The sequence below is a fragment of the Ischnura elegans genome, chromosome 4 (assembly GCF_921293095.1).
Source record: "Ischnura elegans chromosome 4, ioIscEleg1.1, whole genome shotgun sequence".
NCBI classification, from domain to species: Eukaryota; Metazoa; Arthropoda; class Insecta; order Odonata; family Coenagrionidae; genus Ischnura; species Ischnura elegans.
The window spans coordinates 121,213,873-121,236,125 of NC_060249.1; the positions used below are offsets into that span (position 1 = coordinate 121,213,873).

General features: G+C 37.9%; 1 protein-coding gene across 1 annotated transcript; it reads left to right on the forward strand.

The window, feature by feature from the left end:
- The first annotated feature begins 419 nt into the window (after window positions 1-419).
- LOC124157976 (protein dpy-30 homolog) lies at window positions 420-14,045 on the forward strand. The gene is made up of 4 exons (XM_046533106.1): window positions 420-616; window positions 825-895; window positions 977-1,125; window positions 13,100-14,045. The coding sequence occupies exons 1-4, from the start codon at window positions 601-603 to the stop codon at window positions 13,173-13,175; spliced, it is 312 nt and encodes a 103-aa protein (XP_046389062.1). The 5' UTR covers window positions 420-600; the 3' UTR covers window positions 13,176-14,045.
- The last annotated feature ends 8,208 nt before the right edge of the window (window positions 14,046-22,253 follow it).

Below are 22,253 nucleotides of genomic sequence, written 5' to 3' on the forward strand. Positions count from 1 at the left end.
ATGGCACTCACCGCGTCGAATGAAAATTTATATTTTCTCGTTGGATGACTTTTGAGCTGGCGTAGATCTCTTTTCTGTATGAAATCGTCTTTTACGAAAGCCATTAATTAAGCAAAATCCGTAAAATTTTCCAGTAATGGGGATTGATGCTTTGAAATTACCGTTAACAATAGTACATTAATCGTCGGTTGAAGTCTCATATCCACGCTGTTCCACTGTTCCTACGGAAAGCATGTGTTTCGACCGGTAGCCGGCTGCTTGTATTTGAATGTGGGTGTGAAGATGCGTTTTTGTGACTCATGTGTTGTTATATTTTTAGGGGAAGCATTTGAATTTTAGGAATTGGGATTATCAAATCGATTCCTTGGGTATTAAATAAGTGAGCTGATTGTGTATACCTGCCACTGATATTACATGTGCATATAATTCCTATTCCCCGATAGCGCATGGTAATGGAATCGTTTTGCATGCGGCAGGGTTAATTCTTTTCATTTATCTATTTTACACTTGACTCCGCACGAACTGCTCAAGATCGCTAGTTGCTTCTCCATTGCATTTCGGCCCGCGTTACTCACTTTGATTTCAAATTGAAACTTGAACATGGCGTCAGTCGGTGGTAATGATGAAATTTTAATAACAGATCATGTTTTTGATTATATCAACCGTCCTCTGTTGTATAATATTTATTTTAATTTTTTTGTAATTCACTAATTAAGAATTCAAGGATAACAGTATCAGTGAATCATTTAAAATTGGAAGAGTTTGTCAGTGTCTTCGTTATAGCTTCCCTCTAATGAATTGCTTCTTTTTATGATTACCTTTAGACTCGGCGAACCCTACGGAAGAAACTGATAATCAGCCCTCGTCGTTGAATGGATTAAGTGACTCAGCCATGGTTTGTTTTCCTTTGTTATTTTTTGTTAAATTGAGTGCATCTCATTCCTTGCTCCTTTCCCTGACACTTTTCATATTGCAGAAAGCCGTATCTACAGAAAAGGAATCCTTTTCCGGTGCCCCTCCCAAAAAATCCAGAGTTGACCTCCAGTCCCTGCCTACTCGTCAATACTTAGATCAGACAGTCGTGCCAATACTGCTGCAGGCACTTTCAACCGTTGCCAAGGAAAGGTATGTGAAAAGAAATTCTTGTAGTGTAAGTATATTAACCCAGTTTTAAGATGTTTACCGTTATGAAAACTAAATTTAATGCTAATTGCGATGCTGGTTATTACGGAGTTAAGTCGTTGGATGGTTATTAGTTCGTGATTAATCTTTGTAACAGTCAGGAAACTGGAATGGTATATTTTCAGTACTTTTATACTGTTATGTTTATCCTCTTTCCTTTCTCTCCCATTAATTCACCAAAAAACTTTGGCTACTTCTAATAAGTAAGTCCATGGCCTATATCAAAGCATGTGTCATTCTGAATGCTAAAGATGTTATGTACATATATGTAACCCCAACACTGATAGAGGTGAATGTACGCATTAAAATTGTTTGATTTAAAATATGCTGTATGAAAGGTCAAAATATCATAGTTTTCACTTTATAGAGTATTTCTGTGTTTTAATTTATCGATCATGCATATTTTCCGTAGTTTATGCCAAATGTTTATTTGACTTAAGCAAAACATGTCTGTGCGTGGCCTTTCGGCGATGTGTCAGTGAAATTGGACCAATCATCATGGAATTATAAAGCTGGACATAATTAGCCTACTGGTAATGGTCTCTACTATTCATCATCATTGCGTCAATGGATTGTCATTCTTAGCAAAGTGTATATTACCAGAACTTTGAGAAAAATCAGCCTTTCATTCCTTTCAGTGACCATTTACTGTGGTTTCAACATGCAACAAGCAATTGACTTTCTATGCAGTCATTCATACACTTGAGTGCAAAGTCAAGCTCCAAAGGAGTAAAATTTACTGCATAGAAATCATTTGACTTGTCCAGTTTGTTAACATCAAATGAGGATGCCCGAGTACAAAATGGGACGTACCACTGGAGATAAAGACTTAAATATTATTTTTATGTTCTGTGAAGCTGTCATGGTATTGAGGCAGTTTAAATATCAATTAATTGATTGGTAATTCATTTTTCAAGCACTCGTAAATGATTTCGACGCCTTTCAAGTCGTGGGTGTAAGCTACAAAAATATTATGCTGCTCAGCAATATTTTTAGAAATTTGATGTTTTGGGTTTTGAAAGTCATCAGCACTGTAACGACTTCCCTGCAGTACCACTGGCGACACATCCAACAGGCATTACAAGCATCGACTTTCATTTTATCTTAATGTATTCCTCTGCTACCGAAAACAGCATCATTGGCCTTATACATTGGGTTTTTTAACTTAAAAATCAAACATGAAGAAACATCCATGCCGTTGATAGGGGCAACCTACCCAGGCAGGACTCGTGTATGCCAGGCAAGGACCTTACTCTGCCGACATCCTAAGGGTCCCTCTTCTTCCCTAACCACCATCCTTTGGTTCAGTTCTCCAGTGCGGGAAATTTATTGAACAAGTACAAGTTGAGACAAAATAAATTAATAAATTTTTGAGGTTTTAATTATAAAATTTGTAAATAGGCTAGTTTCCTTCATCAAAGAAAACAAAAGGCATTGATTGCGATTGGTTACCCACTATTAGTGTATTCATAATGTACAATTTATTTGGTTTTAGAAATCCTAGTTTAGACGAATGGCAATGGTCAATTTTATCCTCATTTGAAAAAGGTCAGATTGGCGCCCATGCGATGCCACTCCTCGTGACTTCACAAGGCCCTAGTTTCTATATGAGTAGACAGGAGTTTTACATCGTCTGAGATTACCAATGCATGCATGAGGCACAGAGCTCAGGGAAACATCTCTTAATAACCACCTATTAAAACTACCTAAGGTCGGAAAGTTTCCTTTGTTTGATAAGGTGTTAATAATCCTTATTAAAGCCAAGCGCTACCAGCTAGCAGAGCACTCTGCTACCTGCTAGCATCCTGCGTAGTAACAGCGCTCAAAGCCTCGCCCCAAGGTCACCTCTCTTGCGGCCGCGGGAACTAGAACGACGTCACTCAGGGTTTTCCCAGCATTCATACTTAGCCGTCGCGTTTTCGCGCGCTTGAAAATTTTCACTTTTCATTTAATCGCGAAAAATAGATATCGTCATTTAAAAATCTAAAAGCGTGAAATACGTATTCCAGGAGTAATAATCTTTCGATTTAGGCAATAAAAAAATAATAGGAAACCACCCTATTGTGCGTGCATGTGGTGGTGATAGTGCTTTTAAATTTTCTTTAAGTCTTAAAATAACAATAGCATGTTTTTCTTTGGGAGTAATTTTTAGTGCATATACAATGATGTTGCATGTATTTATTGGAGTCACTTCCTGCATTGTGTGCAACGTCATGTCGATGCATAGTGCAATTCTTCAGAGAATAGTCTTCAATGTATAGATACCGCTTTTTATCTTAAAGCTGGATAAAAGTAATGTTAATGTAAGGGTGAGTTTCTAATGATCCGGAGGGGATAGATAAATAAATTTTCTTTCCTATTTTCTTCATCACAACCATTGAAGTAGGTACCAAGATACAACATTTCAAACTCTGGTATCCCAAGTTTTTGAGGGGATAGTAGTTTAGGAAGTCCATTATTCATTTAATCATCAGATATCCTGTTTATTGTGTGGGTTGTGTACGAGGTTTTATAATGAAAAATAGTACTCTTCGCTTGGAAAGTTTTGACTTCTAGATGTTTTTCAATTAGTGATCATAACCACAAGTTTATCCAACCGTCTGATAAGCTCCCATTTGTTCAATTTATAAGACATCTATATTTTGTGGTGTAAAATATGAACTTTTGACATCAAACGTAATCAGCCACAATGGCTGCTATTCTGAGCTCTTTCAAATGAAGTTTAATTTGTCCCTACATTTCTTAATTAGTGTGGGATTTCTTAATTTTTGTTACATGCGCATAATTACACATTCATGCAAAGGCATGATTCACAATTAATAGATTCTGATTTCTGTGATGAAGAAAATAACCCTGTTTTGTAATAGGTTTGGGCTATTTCTTTGTCACATTGACTACTACCTCCCTTTGACCCCCAAGTCCAATCTTATCTTAATCTTTACCACCATCTCTGCTTCTATATCTTCTTGCCAAGCCCTTTCCTCTTCTCCCACGAAAGTTTCTCCATTTCCGGTCAAGGTGAAATTTTTTCCATGTGTTTTTTATTTATTTAAGGAGTTGCTCACATACAGCATTTCTGCCAATTCATAGTGACACAGTAACAGACATAAAATTTTAACTTAAAAAATCTGAACAAGAGCACAGGCATAAGATAGTAAAGAACAAGGCACGAGGAAAGGGAGGTGGAGACGGAGGTTTATTTATTAGCCGAGGAATGGGACATGGCGAGTTTGATAAATGAGTTTAAGGGCAGAAAAAACGGGTCAATATTGTCTGGTAATGAATTGAGCAGGGAGCAAAGGCGGTGTTGGAGTGAGCGTTTAACGAGGGATAGTCTAGGGATAGGCGTATGGAGTAAGGAATGTGTACGAGTGGGTGGGCAAGGCACTCTGAAATTAATGGATGAAAGCAAATCAGGACAATCAATGTGTGAATTTAGAATATTGTGAAATTGTTATTGAGTAAAATCATTTGCATCTATTGAAATGTTTATGTCAGAAAATTTCTGCTTGTACTGCACATGAGGAGAGATAATATCAGACCTCCATTTGCAAACTGAAGTCATATTTTAAGCTCTTCTTTGGAAAAAGTGGCAAGAATTTATGCTTGGTATTACATGAATCTTCAATTTTATGACTCGACAGTAATTTCCTTCCTGGTTCAAGCCCGAGACCTTCCGTATTCTTGGAAATGAGAACCGTGCATGGTACCTCTACAAATCCTGCCCAAACGAGTATACCCTTCGCTCATTCAAAGACCTGCGTCGCTACTCAAAGGTCCTCATTCAACATGCCTATGCTGAGTTCACCCAGAATGTCACTTCATCCATTACCACCAACCCAAGAAAATTTTGGGCATTTGTAAATCGCCGCCGCAGTAAACCTAGAATCCCTGAAATAGTTTCTCACGCTAATGCTAATGCCGTTGGAGAAAACAGGACGACCCTCTTTCTCAAATTCTTCTCTGTATGCATGACGCCCCTCTCTTCCCCACCTCTCACCCATGATCACTTCCCTGCACCCATTTCCAGTAATTGCCTCTGTGAAATCCGAACTGACCCGCTTGAAGTTCTTAAATATTTACACAAAATTCCCCTTCAACGTTCATCAGGCCCTGATGGCCTGAGTCCGATATTTGTTCACCATTGTGCTGAATCACTCTCCATTCCTTTAACTTTGCTTTTAAACCGATGCTTTTCCCTTGGCATTTTTCCACCACAATGGAAAACTGCTAATGTTATCCCCATTCATAAATCTGGGCCAAAAAATGTTGCCTCAAACTATAGACCCATCTCCTTACTTCCAGTTCTCTCTTCTATTTGTGAAAGAATAATCTTAAATCGACTATACTACTTCACCTCCCCTCATCTCTCTGATAATCAACATGGTTTTCTTCCGGGCCGCTCATGGATGACCAACTTATCCGTCTTTCAGCATAACGCCATTAATTCCATTAATAATAAATCACAGTTAGACACCATTTTCCTGGATTTTTCCGAAGCTTTTGACTCTATCAATCATAGCCTCCTCCTCCACAAACTAGGTGAACGATTTAATATTTCTGGTAATTTCTGTTTCTTTCTGGAGTAGTGGGTGACTTATGTAAGGGGTTCCTTGAGCGGAATAAAAGTCTAAAAGGTTTGCAGGTCGTCTGAATGTGACAGTAGGGGGTTTGGCAAAAAGATTGGCTGTCAACTTATTATTTTTAGAATAGGGAAGAGGTCTTTAAGGATAGATTGCAGGGATTGTATTCCAGGAAAGTAAGTGGTGCAGAGGGAAAGGTCACGTGGTTTGTTTCTATTGCATGGTTCTGGGGGGGATCTGCGTTTGAGAATTTTTTTATACAGGAGGGAGGGAACGGTGAAGGTTGACATTAATTAAGAAAGATTCATTCAGAGATTAATTAAGAAAATTATTCAGGGCATCAGGATTATTACAAATACGGTGGCCTCGAATGGAAAGGGAGGGAAGGGAGCGTTTAGTGTGGGAAGGGTGACAACTGCTAAAATGAAGGTACTGCTGCTAATTCGTGGATTTTACATGGACAGAGGTGAGTAATTTGTTATTGACAAGAGAGACTTTGACATCAAGGAAGGTAATCTGGAAATTAGAAATGGTTGAGGTGAAGGAAAGAGAGGATGAGGAATTGAGAGTAGCAATAAAATTGTTGAGGGAATCATTACCATGTGGCCACAGGAGGAATATGTCATCAATAAATCTAAGCCAAAGGAGGGGTTTCAATGGATATTGGGAATGAAAATTTGTTCAAAGTGGCCTAGGTAGAGGTTTGCGTAGGAGGGACTGAATCTACTACCCATTGAGCAACCTCTGATTTGTAAGTAATGCTTATTGTTAAATGAGAACGAATTGTGCGTTAGGACGATATTAGCTAGGCCTAAGAGGAAGTCAGTGCTAGGGGTATGAGGAGCTGGGCGTTGGGAAAGGAAGTGGCGGAGGGAGGAAAGACCTTCAGAATGAGGAATGGATGTGTAGAGAGAAGTGACATCTATGGTGGCCATGGTAATTTGGGTGTCAGGAGGAATTGGAGTGGATTGGAGACGGTCTAGGAAGTTATAGGTATCTTTGATATGGGATGGTAGAGACAAAACTAGCGGTTGGAGGTAATAGTCAATGAATGCAGATATTCTTTCCGTGGGTGAGTTGCAAGATGAGACAATAGGATGGCCAGGGTGGTTGGGTTTATGTATTTTTGGCAAAATGTAAAAATGTGGAGTACCTGGGTTTGGGGGGGAAAGGATGGAGATGTCAGACGAAGAGAGGCCTTTCAGTGGGGCATGTTCCTCGAGAAAAGACTTGATATTTTCCTGGAAGGTGGGGTTAGGGTCATGAGGCATGAGTGTGTATGAGGAGGTATCTATGTCAGTTGTCTTTCAGCTTCCTCTACTACCTGCTAGCATCCTGCATCGTATCAGCGCTCAGAGCCTCGCCTCAAGGTCACCTTACTTGCGGCAGCGGGAACCAGAACGATGTCACATGGAGTTTTCCTGGCATTCATACTTACCCGTCGCATTTTCGCACGCTTGAAAATTTTCACTTTTCATTTAATCGCAAAAAATAGATATCGTCATTTAAAAATCTAAAAGCATGAAATACGTACTCCAGGAGTAATAATCTTTCGATTTAGGCAATAAAAAAATCATAGGAAACCACCCTATTGGTCAGTCAGGACTAGAAACTTTTGAAAAAGATTTGTTTGAATGATTAAAACTTGTGAAATCAAATGCATATATGTATTTAGTGAAAAATAATATCATCCCTAGCCGAGTATAGATTTTGGCTAAGCAAGTAGGGAATCGCAATTATAGTCAAATATATGAACTCATGTATTTTAGGCAACATTTTAATATCTTCCTCGATCGTTGAATGCCACAGGTCCATATTTAATTATTTGTGATCTATTCAAGTTGCCCATTCCTTTTTATTTTATTTTTTGAGAGGTACCAAGCAATACAATGTTAAACCGTCTCTATACTACTCCTAGACACACTAGAACCGAACACCCTTGCATTCAAAGTTTGCCTTCTGCCTCGGAACACATGAAGTTGCTACATTGTGGCATTGTATGTCTTCCAGCACACACTACCTTGTCCACTAAAGCCAACAAAACTTAAGTAGAGAAAGGAGATTCAAATTAAGGAGATCCAGGTTCGAATCCCAGGTTCGTAGTTGTTGCTTGAGAGGATTCCTAAGTGAAAAGCAACTGTATTTCCATGTTTATCCAGTTTTCTTCCCTAAATCCTTTCCCCCATGAAAATTTTAGCATTATATCTCAGAAAGGATGGTCCTCTAAGTAGTCCTGTCAAATTTTCACCAAAAAGGGACTTGCTCAGAAAGTTTTGGGTTTAAAATATAGTGTAGGTATCAATCATCAAAAACTGAAAATTCCTCAGATTGTGGTCTTCGTTGAATAATTATGAAGGCATTGGGTTTTTGTAGGGATGGTATCAAAATGTTCAAATGGCACTGGAATTCAAACAGTTCATCAAAGAAAAATACCATAAGAAATGCATTTGTCGGAATATGTATGTATTTTTATTTAGTGAATTTGTGTGTCCAAGTACAAAAAAACTCAAAAACAGAGGACGATGTTCAGCAATTTTTGTCCCTTTGATTTTTGGCTGTGTTGCACTGGTACTTCAGTTAAAAATCCTCAGATGTGGACCCAGCACCCTATGAAGTTGAAAGAGAGGCAGAAATCAAAGCAATTTGGGCAAAACTACAATTCCACTGGGCAAAACCCTCTGGTGAGCTCTTTCTTTGCAAGTAGCATATAATAATAATAAATCTTTATTTGCCCAGTGATCTGATACATCTACATTGATCTACATGAATAGATATAAAGCACGTTATAAACACATCAAATACATATTCATATATTATATACAATTGAATATTTTAACATTAAGATTCAATGAGAATTTCGTCGATTGAATAGAATAGCTTTTTTTGTAAGTACCTTTTTAGATCAGATTTAAAAGCACTGATGCTTTTTTTTCTTTTAAACATACCTAATGGCAATTTATTATATGGTTTAGTGCCCATTTCTCTGGGCCCCATTTTGGCTGCCCTTGTTCGTACGCTATTCTGAGTGCAGTTATGTCCGGCTGCTATAAATAACCTTCAAAAGACATGTGGTGTTGTAAAATCCATGCCGTTATAAATATTCTTTAAATAAGGCTGTTCTAAATAAACACGATGAACATGTTGGATCATTACAGTATGTATTTACAAATGGTCAGTGCCGCAGATTCCAAAGCTTTTGGTAATAATAATAATAATAATAATAATAATATTTATTTGCCCAAGGATACAATATGTCATGATAAAATCATTAAACAAGTATATAGGGCACGTCAAAATTAACAAATTAACATAAGAAAATGCTACATTTCAGATTGAAGATATTCTTTTATACTATAAAAACACTTCTCTATTAAGTAAGCAAAGACCCTCTTTTTAAAAACATCAATATTTTCTATACTTTTAATGTTTACAGGTAGGTTATTATACAATTTTGTACACATGTGCTCAGGCCCTCTAGATACCAGAGCTAGGTTCGATTGTTTGACATGAACGTCACAACATCTCCTTGTTTCATAGGAATGTATCTTATTATTCATAGTAAAACAACCTTTATACCTTTTTACATATATGACACTCTGATATATATATACGCAAGGTACAGTGAGTAATTTAAGGCTTTTAAAAAAAGGGCGACAATGAGCTCGATACTTTAGTTTGCACATACTTCTCACAAATTTCTTTTGTATAACAAACACATCATGAAGTTGGGGCGAAGATCCCCATATTATAATTCCATATGAAATTCTTGAGTAGAATAGTCCATAGTAAAGGGTTTTCAGAACATACTGGCTTACACTATGCTTTAATACTGATATAAGATAAAACACTGTATTCAGTTTTTTACATAGGTGCTCTATATGTGCATCCCACTTCATATTTCTATCCACATAAATTCCTAGAAACTTTACACATTCCATATCATTAAGATAATTATTTTTACATTGCAGTAGATCATTGTCCTTTGGGCTGTGCCCAGCAGAAAACAATATCACTTGGGTTTTATCATCATTAAGCCCCAGTTCATTGACATCACACCAAGTTTGCATGCATTTTATTATACATTGACTGGAATCAATTAACGCGGTCAGATTTTTTCTTTTTGACAAGATGGTCACATCATCTGCATATAATACACACTTATTATCTTGGGTTACAATTTTATTAGGTAGGTCATTGATGAATATTAGAAAGAGAAGAGGACCCAATACTGACCCCTGTGGTACACCCTTTTTGACTTCTAATGTGGAGGAGAAATAGACCGTCCCATCCTTCCTGTATGCTACTTTCTGTTTTCTTCCATGAAGATATGTCTTAAGCCAATTTAGAGGAATGCCCCTAATACCTATTGATTCACATTTTTTTAGCAATTTGTCATGATCCACAGCATCAAAGGCTCGGCTCATGTCAAAAAATATCCCCATTACCTTATTTTTACTATTTATTTCCTGTGTAATATTATCAATTGCATTAAATAGAGCCAATTCTGTCGATTTTCCCTGCTGAAAGCCATATTGATGGAGTGATATTATGTTTTGCTTATCAAGATAGTCAATGAGCCTTTTACAGAATACATACTCAAATAATTTACCAAATTGTGGCACTATAGATACTGGCCTGTAGTTTTGCAGATTATTTCTATTGTCTTTGTTCTTATACACTGGGACCACCTTAGATACCTTCAAGGAATCAGGATATACACCTTCTGACAAGGACTGGTTGACTAACGAGAGTAAGGGTCTTCGTATGAGGGACTCACAGTCTTTAATTACTTTTCCCGTTATTCCCTCAATGTCAGCAGACTTTTTCTTTCCTATCTTGGCTATATAGAGAGACAACTCTCTTTCTGAGCAAGGCTTAAGATACAATGAGCTACTTATTTTATGGTTTTCGAGAGTAGCTCCACTTTGGGTGGTAATCACCCTCTTAGGAAGTTGCAAGAATGAGTGGTTTAGGGCATTGGAGATTTCAATGGGATTTGTAGTAATTTCCCCTTGTTCATTTGTAACTTGATCTGGCAGAACTGTTGGGTTGGCATTGACATTACTTTTTATGATGTCCCAGGCTACTTTGGAATAATTAGAGGCATTCCTAAACCTTTGGTCATTATACTCCCTTTTTGCTTTTCTTATAAATATCTTATATTCTTTCTTAAGTTGAGAGTACTTCTGTCGCAACCCATCATCATTTGAGTACCGTATTTGCAAAAATGTTTGTTTTAGAACTCTGGATAAGTTTTGAACTTCTTTTGTAACCCATTTTTTTGTGCTGACACTCCTGTGTTCCACGGACTGCAGCGGAAAAGCTAAGTTGAAGTAATACTTAAATCTACAAAGATATTCATCAAAGTTAACATTCAGAGGTCTTCCACCATATATGTCTTTCCAATCTTCTTGATTCAACAATACACAAAAATAATTCATATTATGCTCATTAAAGAACCTACATTGATTTAGGGTTTTTGATTGAGGATGCTCCTCATGTATATGAAAGATGGATACAATAGCTGAATGATCAGATATTGCTGGGTCAAATACTGAAGTATTAACATTAGATTCATTGTAATCAGTGAAAACGTTATCCAGTAGTGTCCCTGTGCCATTAGTAATCCTTGTTGGAGTATTTACCAGTGGTTTCATTTGATAGGACTGTAAAATTCGCAAAAATCTTCTTTTATCTTGTCCGTCCTTTAAAAGGTTACAGTTGAAGTCTCCTGCAAATATAATATTTGGTCTTGACAATTGACTTGTCAAGGTGTACAACAGATTATCTAAAATTTCTAGGAAACTATTAAAGCTACTAACAGGGGATCTATATACAGATAATACAATAAAATCATTACTTGCTACAGTGTACCTCACTGCTGCACATTCAAAAATAAGTTCAGCATTTAGATTATGCACCAAATGCGACATATTAGAAAAAACTAATGTACTTTTTACAAAAATAACAACACCTCCATTACGATGATCTTTCCGACAATAAAAGTCACCAATCACATAGCCTGGTATTGATATAATTATATCACTCATCCAATGTTCGCTTAAACATATAAATTCTGGTTTCTCTGCCTCTGCTAGTGCTTCAAGCTCTGCTATTTTGTTACTCAGGCACTGAATGTTTAAAACCAGTAATTTAAACCCTGAGTGTGTCTTTTGCTGATTTGAGTCACAGAAAGCTAGTCAGGAAGACTTACCCTTAGGTTCGACTCTCGTGTCAGTCGACTGTTGTCTTGGTCTTGTAAATTTGTTGATGATCACGCCAGAAGGCCAGTGAAGCGGATTAATCACCTGTTTAAAATCACTGTAGATGATATGGAATGCTTATTTCACTTTAATATTATTTTCAGTAGGAGGACACCACTTAGCAAAAATCAAAATTGTTGTATTGTGGTTCTGATAAATGTGTGAACCTTACTAGAGATCATGTCACTGATCGTATATGATAGAATATGTTCCTTTTTGCAGCCTCCCTGTGGTAAAATTACGTGAAGCCTCCAATCTGTGGCTAATAGCTGCAATAATTGCTAAATGTCATCTATCCTGAGAATAATGTTCATTTCTAAATAAGCAGTAAAGAGAGCAGCATATAGACACACCTATGCAGCACAAATTCAGTTCAGATGTGCATATTTGAATTACCTGCTACCAAACCAATGGTATAATATCAAGAAAAATCATTGATCATATTTAATGTATTATATATTAGAGTCTGGGGCAATTAAATTTTCCCTTAATCAAAAATAATTGCTGCAAAGGATGTGGGGATATATGTACATACTAACATAAAAAATCTTATTGAAATTTTAAATATCTATAAATAATTAGTTTGAAAAATTGAGATATTTAATAACTCCGATGTTTACCATTGAATTTTTTGGGATATCATAATCAAAGTACTTACTGTTATTTATAAATAATGTATTTATTAGTGCCACGAAATACTCTCAATAGCACTCACATTTATGGGTTGAATGCTGCTAGTAAAAGGTTTAGGAAACTTGTTTGAATGCCATACTTCCTTGTCTTTTTATTTTAAGAATAAAAAGTTGTAAATTGATCTACTAAGGCAGTGTTGTTTTGTACCAGTGATGTGAACAAAATAGAGAAAATATGCAAAATACCTTTATGCCGGCCTCGGTCTTCGCCTGCCGAATAAGAGGTCGTGGGTTCGAGTCCCACCTGGGTAGGTTTTCCCGGTCCAGGGCATGGTTTACTGGTGTACATCCAGTTGATGGATTTGCCTATTGATCAGTCTTTGAGACTGGGTATTGAAAGTTGTGTTGTTCTTATTTAAATGTCTGAATTTCATTCCAGGCCCCCGGATCCTATCAACTTCCTGGCTGCATATTTAATGAAGCACAAGTCACAGTTTGAGCAAGGCAGCTCATGAGAGTGTTCCGCCGACTTCATCATTTTTTGGTTTTGAAGCTGCTGTCTTCTAGAATTTGTTGCAGTCTTTAAAGTAGTATAATGATGTCACAGTTACAATAAATGGAATAAACTATGAAAAGAAAACCTACAAAGGTATGGAATAATGTTCGATTCGAAATGATATTGTGCTCTTTTGTGTCAGTGGCATCATGGGCCATTTTGAACATTCAAGTCTCCCCTTCAGTGTTAGCATTCGATTGTGACGCTTGATGTATGTATTAGAGTGAATGAATTTTAAGTTGAAGAGGTTGGAAATGAATTTCTTGAAAAGTTTTTGCAACTTATTTTTCGCTTCAATACTTGAAGATGACATTGAGAAAATGAAATAAACTGACCTCAGGAATGCAAGAAATTTACCTCTTTTAAGACCCTTAAAATTCCCCTCTGTGGAATTTATCTTTTGATTAGTGTTGCTGGGACGTAATTTGAAGGGGAGAAGTTTCATGAAATTACTAGTAGAGCTCCCCATTCATCTTGAGGCCTAAGCTCCAAAATAGTGGGATCATTGTTGTGCGTGAGTATGATGTGCCATTGATTGATGAGATGACGCAAGGTTAGGACTGAGTCCATCGAAATTTTAATTTTAAATTTCATCCTGGCTGGGTGCATTGTTTAATTTTTGATAATGGGACACATCCCCATTTCTGTGTCGTGTAGCATATACATTTGATTTTTCAAATGATTTCATCTGATCCCTTAAAAAATTTTCATCAAGAGTGTGTGATACTTTTCTACTTTTTCATCCAAATACATGAAATCTTCTCAAGTACAACTGATGAACTAACATGTGAAATGTAACGGATCTATTAAAATTATTTATGTTTTACTATATGTTGTTTTCATTGCTGTTCAATAAATGCTGATTTAAGTTTCATCTTACAGGTGACTTGTATTATTCGCTCTGAGGTATGTGATGTTGCCTTTGGCGTGAAGGCTGGTGAATTTTGAAAGGGGGCACTGTGGAGGAAGGGAATAATTAACGTATTCTGATTGTGGACGTGATGGGCATTGAATTGTGCTTTAGCCTAGCCCTCATCTGGCACCTACTATTTCATGTACAATCCGACAGCTAAAGCTTGGTACTGACCGTTTCCAACTCAAAATCTGCATTCTGTGACATCTTGCAAATTATTGTTAGTACAGTAAAACCTCTATGTAGTGAACCTCTTTACATCATAAACCTCCATACTTCATACCACCCCTACAGTCCCGTCAGATTTACATGTAAATTTATAGACAAACCACAAACCTCTTTGTTGTAAACCTCTTTATCTCGTAAAACCTCTTTATCTCGTAAAACCTCCACTTATCATACCAAGGAGATACCCCCAAGACAGCCTAACTACCTCCGCAAATCGCACCGAGACAACTAGAGACATTAATGCATCCGCGATTAGGTACATGGAATGACATTTTCAGCGATAAATGTTTCACCCTTATTTTTGTTTTCTTATACACCTTTTAGATGCAGTAATTTTCACGTTAACCATTAGTTGTGGCCATTTTGTTCCATATGAGAGCATACCTAACAGTAAATAAGAAAAAAGGTATCCAACTATCCTAATCATTTTAGGTGACCATTGAATTAAGAGAGACATTGTTTTCTCTAGAATCATAGTAAAAATTGCGTGACAGCGCTTGCTTTCTGTTATTAAATAATAAATATATGTTCACTAATACATGCATGTTTGTTTAAACACATATATACCTACATATATACCTGTAAGATGAGTGTTTAAACAGATATGTGTTTAAACAAACATGCATGTATTAGTGAACATATATTTATTATTTAATAATAACAGAAAGCAAGCGCTGTCACATGATTTTTACCATGATTCTAGAGAAAACAATGTCTCTCTTAATTCAATGGTCACTTAAAATGATTAGGATAGTTGGATACCTTTTTTCTTGTTTACTGGTTGAGTAGTTCGTGATGGGGGGCTTTGCCGGGCTTGACCTCATCCCAAAACATGACTCATGTTATTCGTGAATTACTAGAAAACCGTGAACTCCAGTGAAACAATACAAGAATACAAAGTTAGCTATATAAAATTTTCTTCAAGAAAGGTTCTCATTTTTTCTATTGTAGTTGTAGGTTATGAGTTGCAGAGGGTGTAAAATTGGCAATTTTTGAAAAATCTTATTTCACTTGTATGAAATTGATGATAAAAAAATAACTGAATAGCCGCTGAAAAATGAATTGTTTATCAAAAGAAAGCACCTGCCGTGAGTGGTTAAGATATTCAGCTCACATTTTGGGGATCCTGATTTGATTCTAGAGAGAAGATCATTTTTTCCCCCTGCTGATTTTTCTCCTTTCCTCGATCCGTTGAAATTACGCTAATTTGTTCAACGATTACGTCCATCTAATAGTAGATATCATTTTTCTCCCTCCTTAGAAGGGCATGGTGAGAGCTTGATGACTTGGAAACATTGAACGTAGAATGAAAGTTTTATTGCGCATAGCATTAATGTGGAGTTAGATGTAGAGTTAGAAGACCAGGAGAGGATTGGGTGGATAGGGCATGTTGGGGCAATGTGGGGTTTTTACATCAATCGTTCACTTTGCAGGTTACTATTATGTTATTACTTCTTCTCATTTCTCTTTCGGATAGCACCAGTGGTGAATTAAAGAGGGGAAGCCGTGTGCCTCGTGTAATTTATGAAAAAATTGAAAAGTAATTTTTAAGGTAGCTTCCTAATGAAATTTTTTATTTCATCTGCTTTACAAAAAATGTTCAAAATGATTGATGAACTCATGAAAGCCATTTGTCAAAACATATCAGATCTCAGATGCATCCACAGTAAAGGAAGCATTATCTGCAATCAGGGTTCCCGCTCAGCCGTGAAAACCTTAAAACCGTGAATAAGCCGTGCATTTCGTCATAAAACCGTAAAAACCTCTCAAACTTGATTATAGATCTATGATTGACAGATTAAAAAAAATCGATACGTCGATCATTATTTCGAGGCCAGACACTGTCCATGCATTTATCTGCACACATATATTCGAAGTGCAATTATTGGTCCGTGTGCCGTGACGATACACAGACCTTAAGCCTGTGAATGGAAGAGCGGCAGCTAAAATGTTCGTTAATCCTGGCAAAAAGTTGACTTCCCTGCCTCCCACCATTTCCCACCCACAACCTTTAGCCGGCTGTAAATTTTTGCAACTATTGGCGTCCTAAAAGCACTTTCATTGCTGCGTTTGCATTCCCGGCGTTTATCGCGTTTGCAAACTTTTTAGTTTAGTTAAAAGTGCGTCCGGTTATTGTTACATGATCAATATTTCTTCCTAAAATGACTCCTGAAAAGACTGTGAATATGGCGAAATTTAGACCCTGAAAACATGGAAAAAACAGTGAATTTTATAATTTAGTGTGAGTGGGAACCCTGGCAATGTTTTACATCTTATCCTCTTTGAACCAAATTTGCAACAGTCCTCACGCTGAACCTGAAGGTAACCGTCATTCTTAGTCTAAGCGAGGTATCGAGTTAGAAACTATGTAAATTGAAATCTGTTCTTGAAAGCCATGTTCAGCAAAACATCACTGTCCAAATGTGAGTATAGGAAGTTAACTTGTACCTCATGACCTCAATCTATGCGTGTGTGGTACAAGGAAAAATGTAATTTTATCCATGAGAGCTATTTGGGGAATTTGGCTCCTCCTTATAACACTTTCCAGCCTATTTTTCTTTATGTATCATAATATTCATCAGTTATATGTGACACTGTAAAAATAATATTGATTCCTGTTAGACGTAAAGTGGGTCTAGAGAGACTCCTAGTTTTTGTGTGAATAGGATGACTGATCAGATAACCATTGGCTGGCCATTTATTTCAACAGTTCACGAAGCTTGAAGACTTATTTTTATTATAATTTCTTCAGTGGAACTAGAGTACATATTTCAATTTATGTGGTTGACAAATTCATACTCAGCTTCGCTGATTATGTAAAATGTCTTCATTTACATGGTTTCTGTGGTAGAAGTTTACATGGTTTCTGTGGTAGAAGCTAGGCATATTTGGGTAAAACCAAATGAACAACACCACACCAAAGGCCTCATTGAAGGGGAATTTGTGCAACATTGTACTATCAGGATGGATCATGACAACCATATTCAAGGAAGCATGAATATTTTCCTGTATATCGTTTGGGCACCATTAGAGATGATGATGAGAGTATAGAGAGAAATGGCTATGGAGAAAATCAGAGCAATGGCGGTTGAACTTCTTCATTTAGAGCTCAATTTCCCCTTATTTATATGTCTGGTAATATGGGAAAACTATGGCTCAAGAATTAAAGATATATTGAGAAATCTTATGGGATTACATTGCATTGGTGCGCTTGAAGACCTTTTATGAGGGGATTACATTTGTGGCTATGAGCCGCGGAAAATTTGTGACCACAATTGTGGTGTGGTTAATATTGCCTTCTAATCATGGGATTATTGGCCTGGATTGGTATTTCATCATTCAAGGCATAGATTTATGTAAGGTTTTGTTCACCTTGTCTCTAGAAAACCGTTAAGAAAACACCAACGGAATATTCTGGCATGCAGAATTATTGAGTATTAGAATTCTGAGAATAATTAATTATTTGGGGACTTCTTCTTCTTAGGCTCCCCATTTCTTTGTTTCTAGTGCATAAATGCCCTCAGCTTGGTAATGGACCGGATCCCTTCCATAACAGCGACCTTAATCCACCCCTGGAAAGTACTGATGCTCAAAACGGAAGAGCTAAAAGGTGACACTTCTTTGTGAGGGATTCGATAAGGAATAGCAGCATAGAATATTATTGTCGTCCTCACTCAGTGGTTAGCTCTCTATGACAGGTGAGTGTTGTATCAGACATTTAGTGAGTTCTTCCACCCGGGGGCACAGCTGGGAATTAAGGCTGGGGAGGTTCAGGTGCAACTAATACCGGGGTGTTTTGGGGTATGGAATACCCACCAGGATAAGCGGTAGGTGCAAGATTAATAAATTGCAGAATTTTAAGATAGGTAAATGGTGAGTTTTACGGCTTTCTGAGGGATATTTTATTAATCCTTACACTATTATATTAGTAATACCAATCCAATCGAGTAAAATGGATTAAACTTAAAAATTTCTCTGAGCTCAGGGGGGGGGGGGTTTATCCCCCAAACCCCCCCTCACTATGCCACTGCTTCCACCTAAAGAAAATTACAAGCATTGGTGGGGATGTTGTAGATTGGAGGTAATGTTGACAGTTATTATTGTTATCCTTCAAGTTGAAGGAGTCATCTTTGGACTTAATGTTATGCTTGTTTAAAGGGGATATGGATATTTTGAATGCAAATTTCATGAAGCGTTGATAATTATGAGGATTGAAGGAAACTTGCAGAAAATCTTCCACAGGAGCCGACTCGATGGATAATATCTGAGAGAAGTTGTGAGACCAATAGCCATCAAGTTCACAATATACAGGGTGGGGAAAAATTGTGTAGCAAAATTTTGACCCTGGATATCTGATGCCAGTAGGAACCAGTGGCGCCGACTCGAGGGGGCCCGAGCACCCTCAAAAATTGGTTATGGGTGAGACGAAAAAATGCGTCAGGCTTGTCGATTTTCCCCGGAGTGTCCAAATATCGAGATTCGAGTTATCAGGGTTCTAAAATTAATCACATGACTCTTCCAAAATGCTTAAAAAACTTAAAACTCACTACTTATCAAATTTCCTGGGGCTAGATCCCCTGTTTGGGCCCCCCCAATATTTTTTGTAAGTCGGCACCCCTGGTAGGAACTAAAATTACTAATGATGTTTAGGTTGAAAAATCACCATTTTTAACAAACTTAGAGCCAAGCGCTCCAATTGGCCGCGAGTTGGCCCTGTTGCCAGATGCTTGGAATAGATCGCGATCTCCGGCAGGCAGAGAATTCGAAGTCGTGAGTTGTCCAGAGCATCCGGCAACAGGGCAAACTCGCGGCCAATCGGAGCGCTTTGCTCAAAGTTTCTGTAATTAAAAGATTGTGCGTTTTCGACCTTAACGTCGTTTGTAAATTTGTTTCCAACTGGCATCAGCTATCCATGGTTAAAATTTCGTGACAAAAATTTTCTCCTCCACATAAGTACATTGAGCGGCTGCCGACTGAGGGACATAGCCGCGCTGGACCGTGCTAGCACCAATCCTAATCGCTTCTCCTGCCTTCGTCTCGGCTGCAGTCACGACCACCCATGGCCGTGTTGCAGTTCCTTTAAAACTTAGTGGTAGTAGCGAATACAGAAAAAAAACTCAAGGAGGGGGCGCAAAATATATTTGAGCCGCCTTTACTTTTCCCGTAATGAAACAAAAGTCGCATGCAAATTTCAAGCAAGTTTTATTTACACTGATTATACACTTAGACAAGACAATGCCATCTCATGATATAAAAAAAGTTACAATTTTGGTTCTGCAATGTTAGACAATGGCGGCGGCCCCGCAAGGGGGGGGGGACGCGCCCCCTGTTGCCCCCATATGTATCATCCGCCACTGCTTGGTGGTCCCTGCGCGCAGTGGCGCAGCGAGGGGGGGTTTTGGGGGATAAACCCCCCCCCCAGAGCTCAGAAACGTTTTTAAATTTAATGCATTTTACTTAATTGAATTAGTATTACTTGGAGAATAATGTAAATATTAATAAAATATCCCTCCGAAAGCCGTAAAACTCACCATTTTGAACCATTTATCTTTAAATTTTCCTGAAGGAGTGCCCCCGCACCTCCTGCTTACCCTGGCAGGTATTCCACACCCCCAGACACCCCGGTATTAGTTGTGCCTAAAACCCCCCCTAGCCTTAACTCCTAGCTACGCCCCTGCCTGCGCGGACGTCTATTTTTGGGATAGGCACTATTTTTGGGATCAATTTTGAAGAAGTACAGTGACACGGGGTTGCGAGGTAAAATTGCCATACTTTTGGTTGGGGCTTGACTCCATTCAATGCCTATGTTTGATCGGTACGAGACGATTCACCTCCACACCGAAGTTCCCCCACCACCACAGCCTCTTTCCCCTCCACTCTGCTGGAGTTCTGCACATTCAGGGTTCGTCGCATGTGGAACATACTGCGGCGCGATGACCGGTAGGAAGGGCAGACGAACTCACCTGCCATCTCAGAATAGTACGTATTACGCTGACGAAATGTGTTTTCTTGTCAAAGACAAGGGCGTACCCAGGATCATATCTGGGGGAGGGGGGGGGGGGGGGGGGAAACCAAGTTGAGATATTAGTTTATGAGATTATTTACCTGAAACTTTATCTAGAATAGAATAGTATCTAGAAACTTTATCTAGAATAATCTCTAAACTTTATCCGTAATACTTTCGCATATTTTTCTTCTAGGGTGGCAGCCCCCCCCCCCCCCCCCCCCTGCCCCTCGCTGGGTACGCCCATGGTCTTAGAAATCAATCTTCGAGTATTTTGTGATTTCACTTCTTATGTCAATTGTTGTATTTCTTGTTACTAGTGAGGGGCACGTGCCCCGGGCGGCAGATTTTAAGGGGCGGCAAAATTTGAAAAATTCATTTCAAGAAAATAATTTGAAAAGTTTATTAAATTTTAGGGGAGGGAGCGAGGGGTTTAGGGGAAGGCGGGCGGCAAACTGATATTTGTCCCCCCTAAAAACATTCCAAGTTCCAACTCGGCTTGTAACTACCTTCTATCAACGGTTTGCGTCGCAAAATGGTGTTGTGAATGACTGGCGGTTTCTGCCAATGGTGTGACGTTTCTGATCTGGTTTAACTGTTTCTCGGGACTAATTTACAAATATTTTTTATATTGTGTTCATAGCCCCTTGATGTGAATGGTTTTCCATAGCCGTTTCGTGGAGTCTATTCATATTCGTTGTACATTTTTATGCCTACCGATCTGTTACATTCTCGTTTCACATAATAATGTTTTTTTGTGCTCTGTACCTATCCGTGGCGTGGTCTTCACATCAACTGCATTGTGTGATTTCCTTTATTTATCGCTCTTTTCAAATTTCTCGCATCAGTTTCGTGGCTGGTAACTTCTTGCTCACTGCTCAGGAGTCAGAAAATCCTCACCTACGCATTAAAGTTTCAAACTACGTTTTCTGGCCTACTTGACCATTTAAACGCTCATACTGTGCTTAGAGTCGTAGCGTAACTTCAGCTGCCTATATTGAGGATAGCGAATCCAGTGTTGAATTGGGCAACGCGGGCGGTTTGTGTGAGGTGCGTTAACTGCTTAGGCCTTATTTCACGATCCAATTACACGCGCGAGTTTGTGTGGAAGCATGAACGATTTTGGTGGACCGTACCAGTTACGGAAAAATGTCGGTCAAAATCGATTTTTCGAGCAATTGATTTTTAATCGAAATGAAAAGCTCGACTTTTCAACAATAATCGAAATTAAAACCGGAAGATGGATAAATCGAAAAAATCAACGAATCTTTTGTGTTCAGCTTGTACAAAAACATTATTCATTCGATAAACACTCAAAGTATACATTTGTGGTGTAAAAAAATCCCAAAATATAGGTATACATAAACTACTATTGGATAAGGGGTCGGATTAAACAGCGGTTGCTGTTCCGCAGGTCATTATTTAATCGACCCGTATTCTAAATGAAGGTATGTTATGAATTTCTTTGGAATAGCGCCGTGCTAATTCTTGCGCGAGAAATTTGGAAGCTCTGCCTTTTTCTGTATGAAAAACTTTCAGAACAGTTTTCGCAACCAATAAGGGAGAGGAGATTTTACATATTATTCTGTATTCAATGGAATATTGATTTTCAAAGTGAAGTGATGGTCTTATCTACATTAAAAAATTTAAATATAAGCTTAGATATTTATAATACGCTTTAGGAAATCAGCAGTTTTTTTGTTGGTCTGATAGATTTCAAAATGGCACCGGACAGGTGGGTCTGGTATTTTTCATAATTATAGTAATAATAAAGATTTATTGGGAATAAATATTGAATTGAATAAAAATTGAATCTTTAACCTATATATGCTCGGCTGTCCACCGCAAGATGTTTTTGATGTGAAGTAATCATTGAAAACTAAATACGTTTA

Bases quoted from the DNA above. Each gene is read 5' to 3' on its own strand.
- LOC124157976 (XM_046533106.1), top strand. The intron at 896-976 runs GTTTGTTTTCCT...TTCATATTGCAG, and splicing joins GATTAAGTGACTCAGCCATG to AAAGCCGTATCTACAGAAAA. The intron at 1,126-13,099 runs GTATGTGAAAAG...ATTTCATTCCAG, and splicing joins TCAACCGTTGCCAAGGAAAG to GCCCCCGGATCCTATCAACT.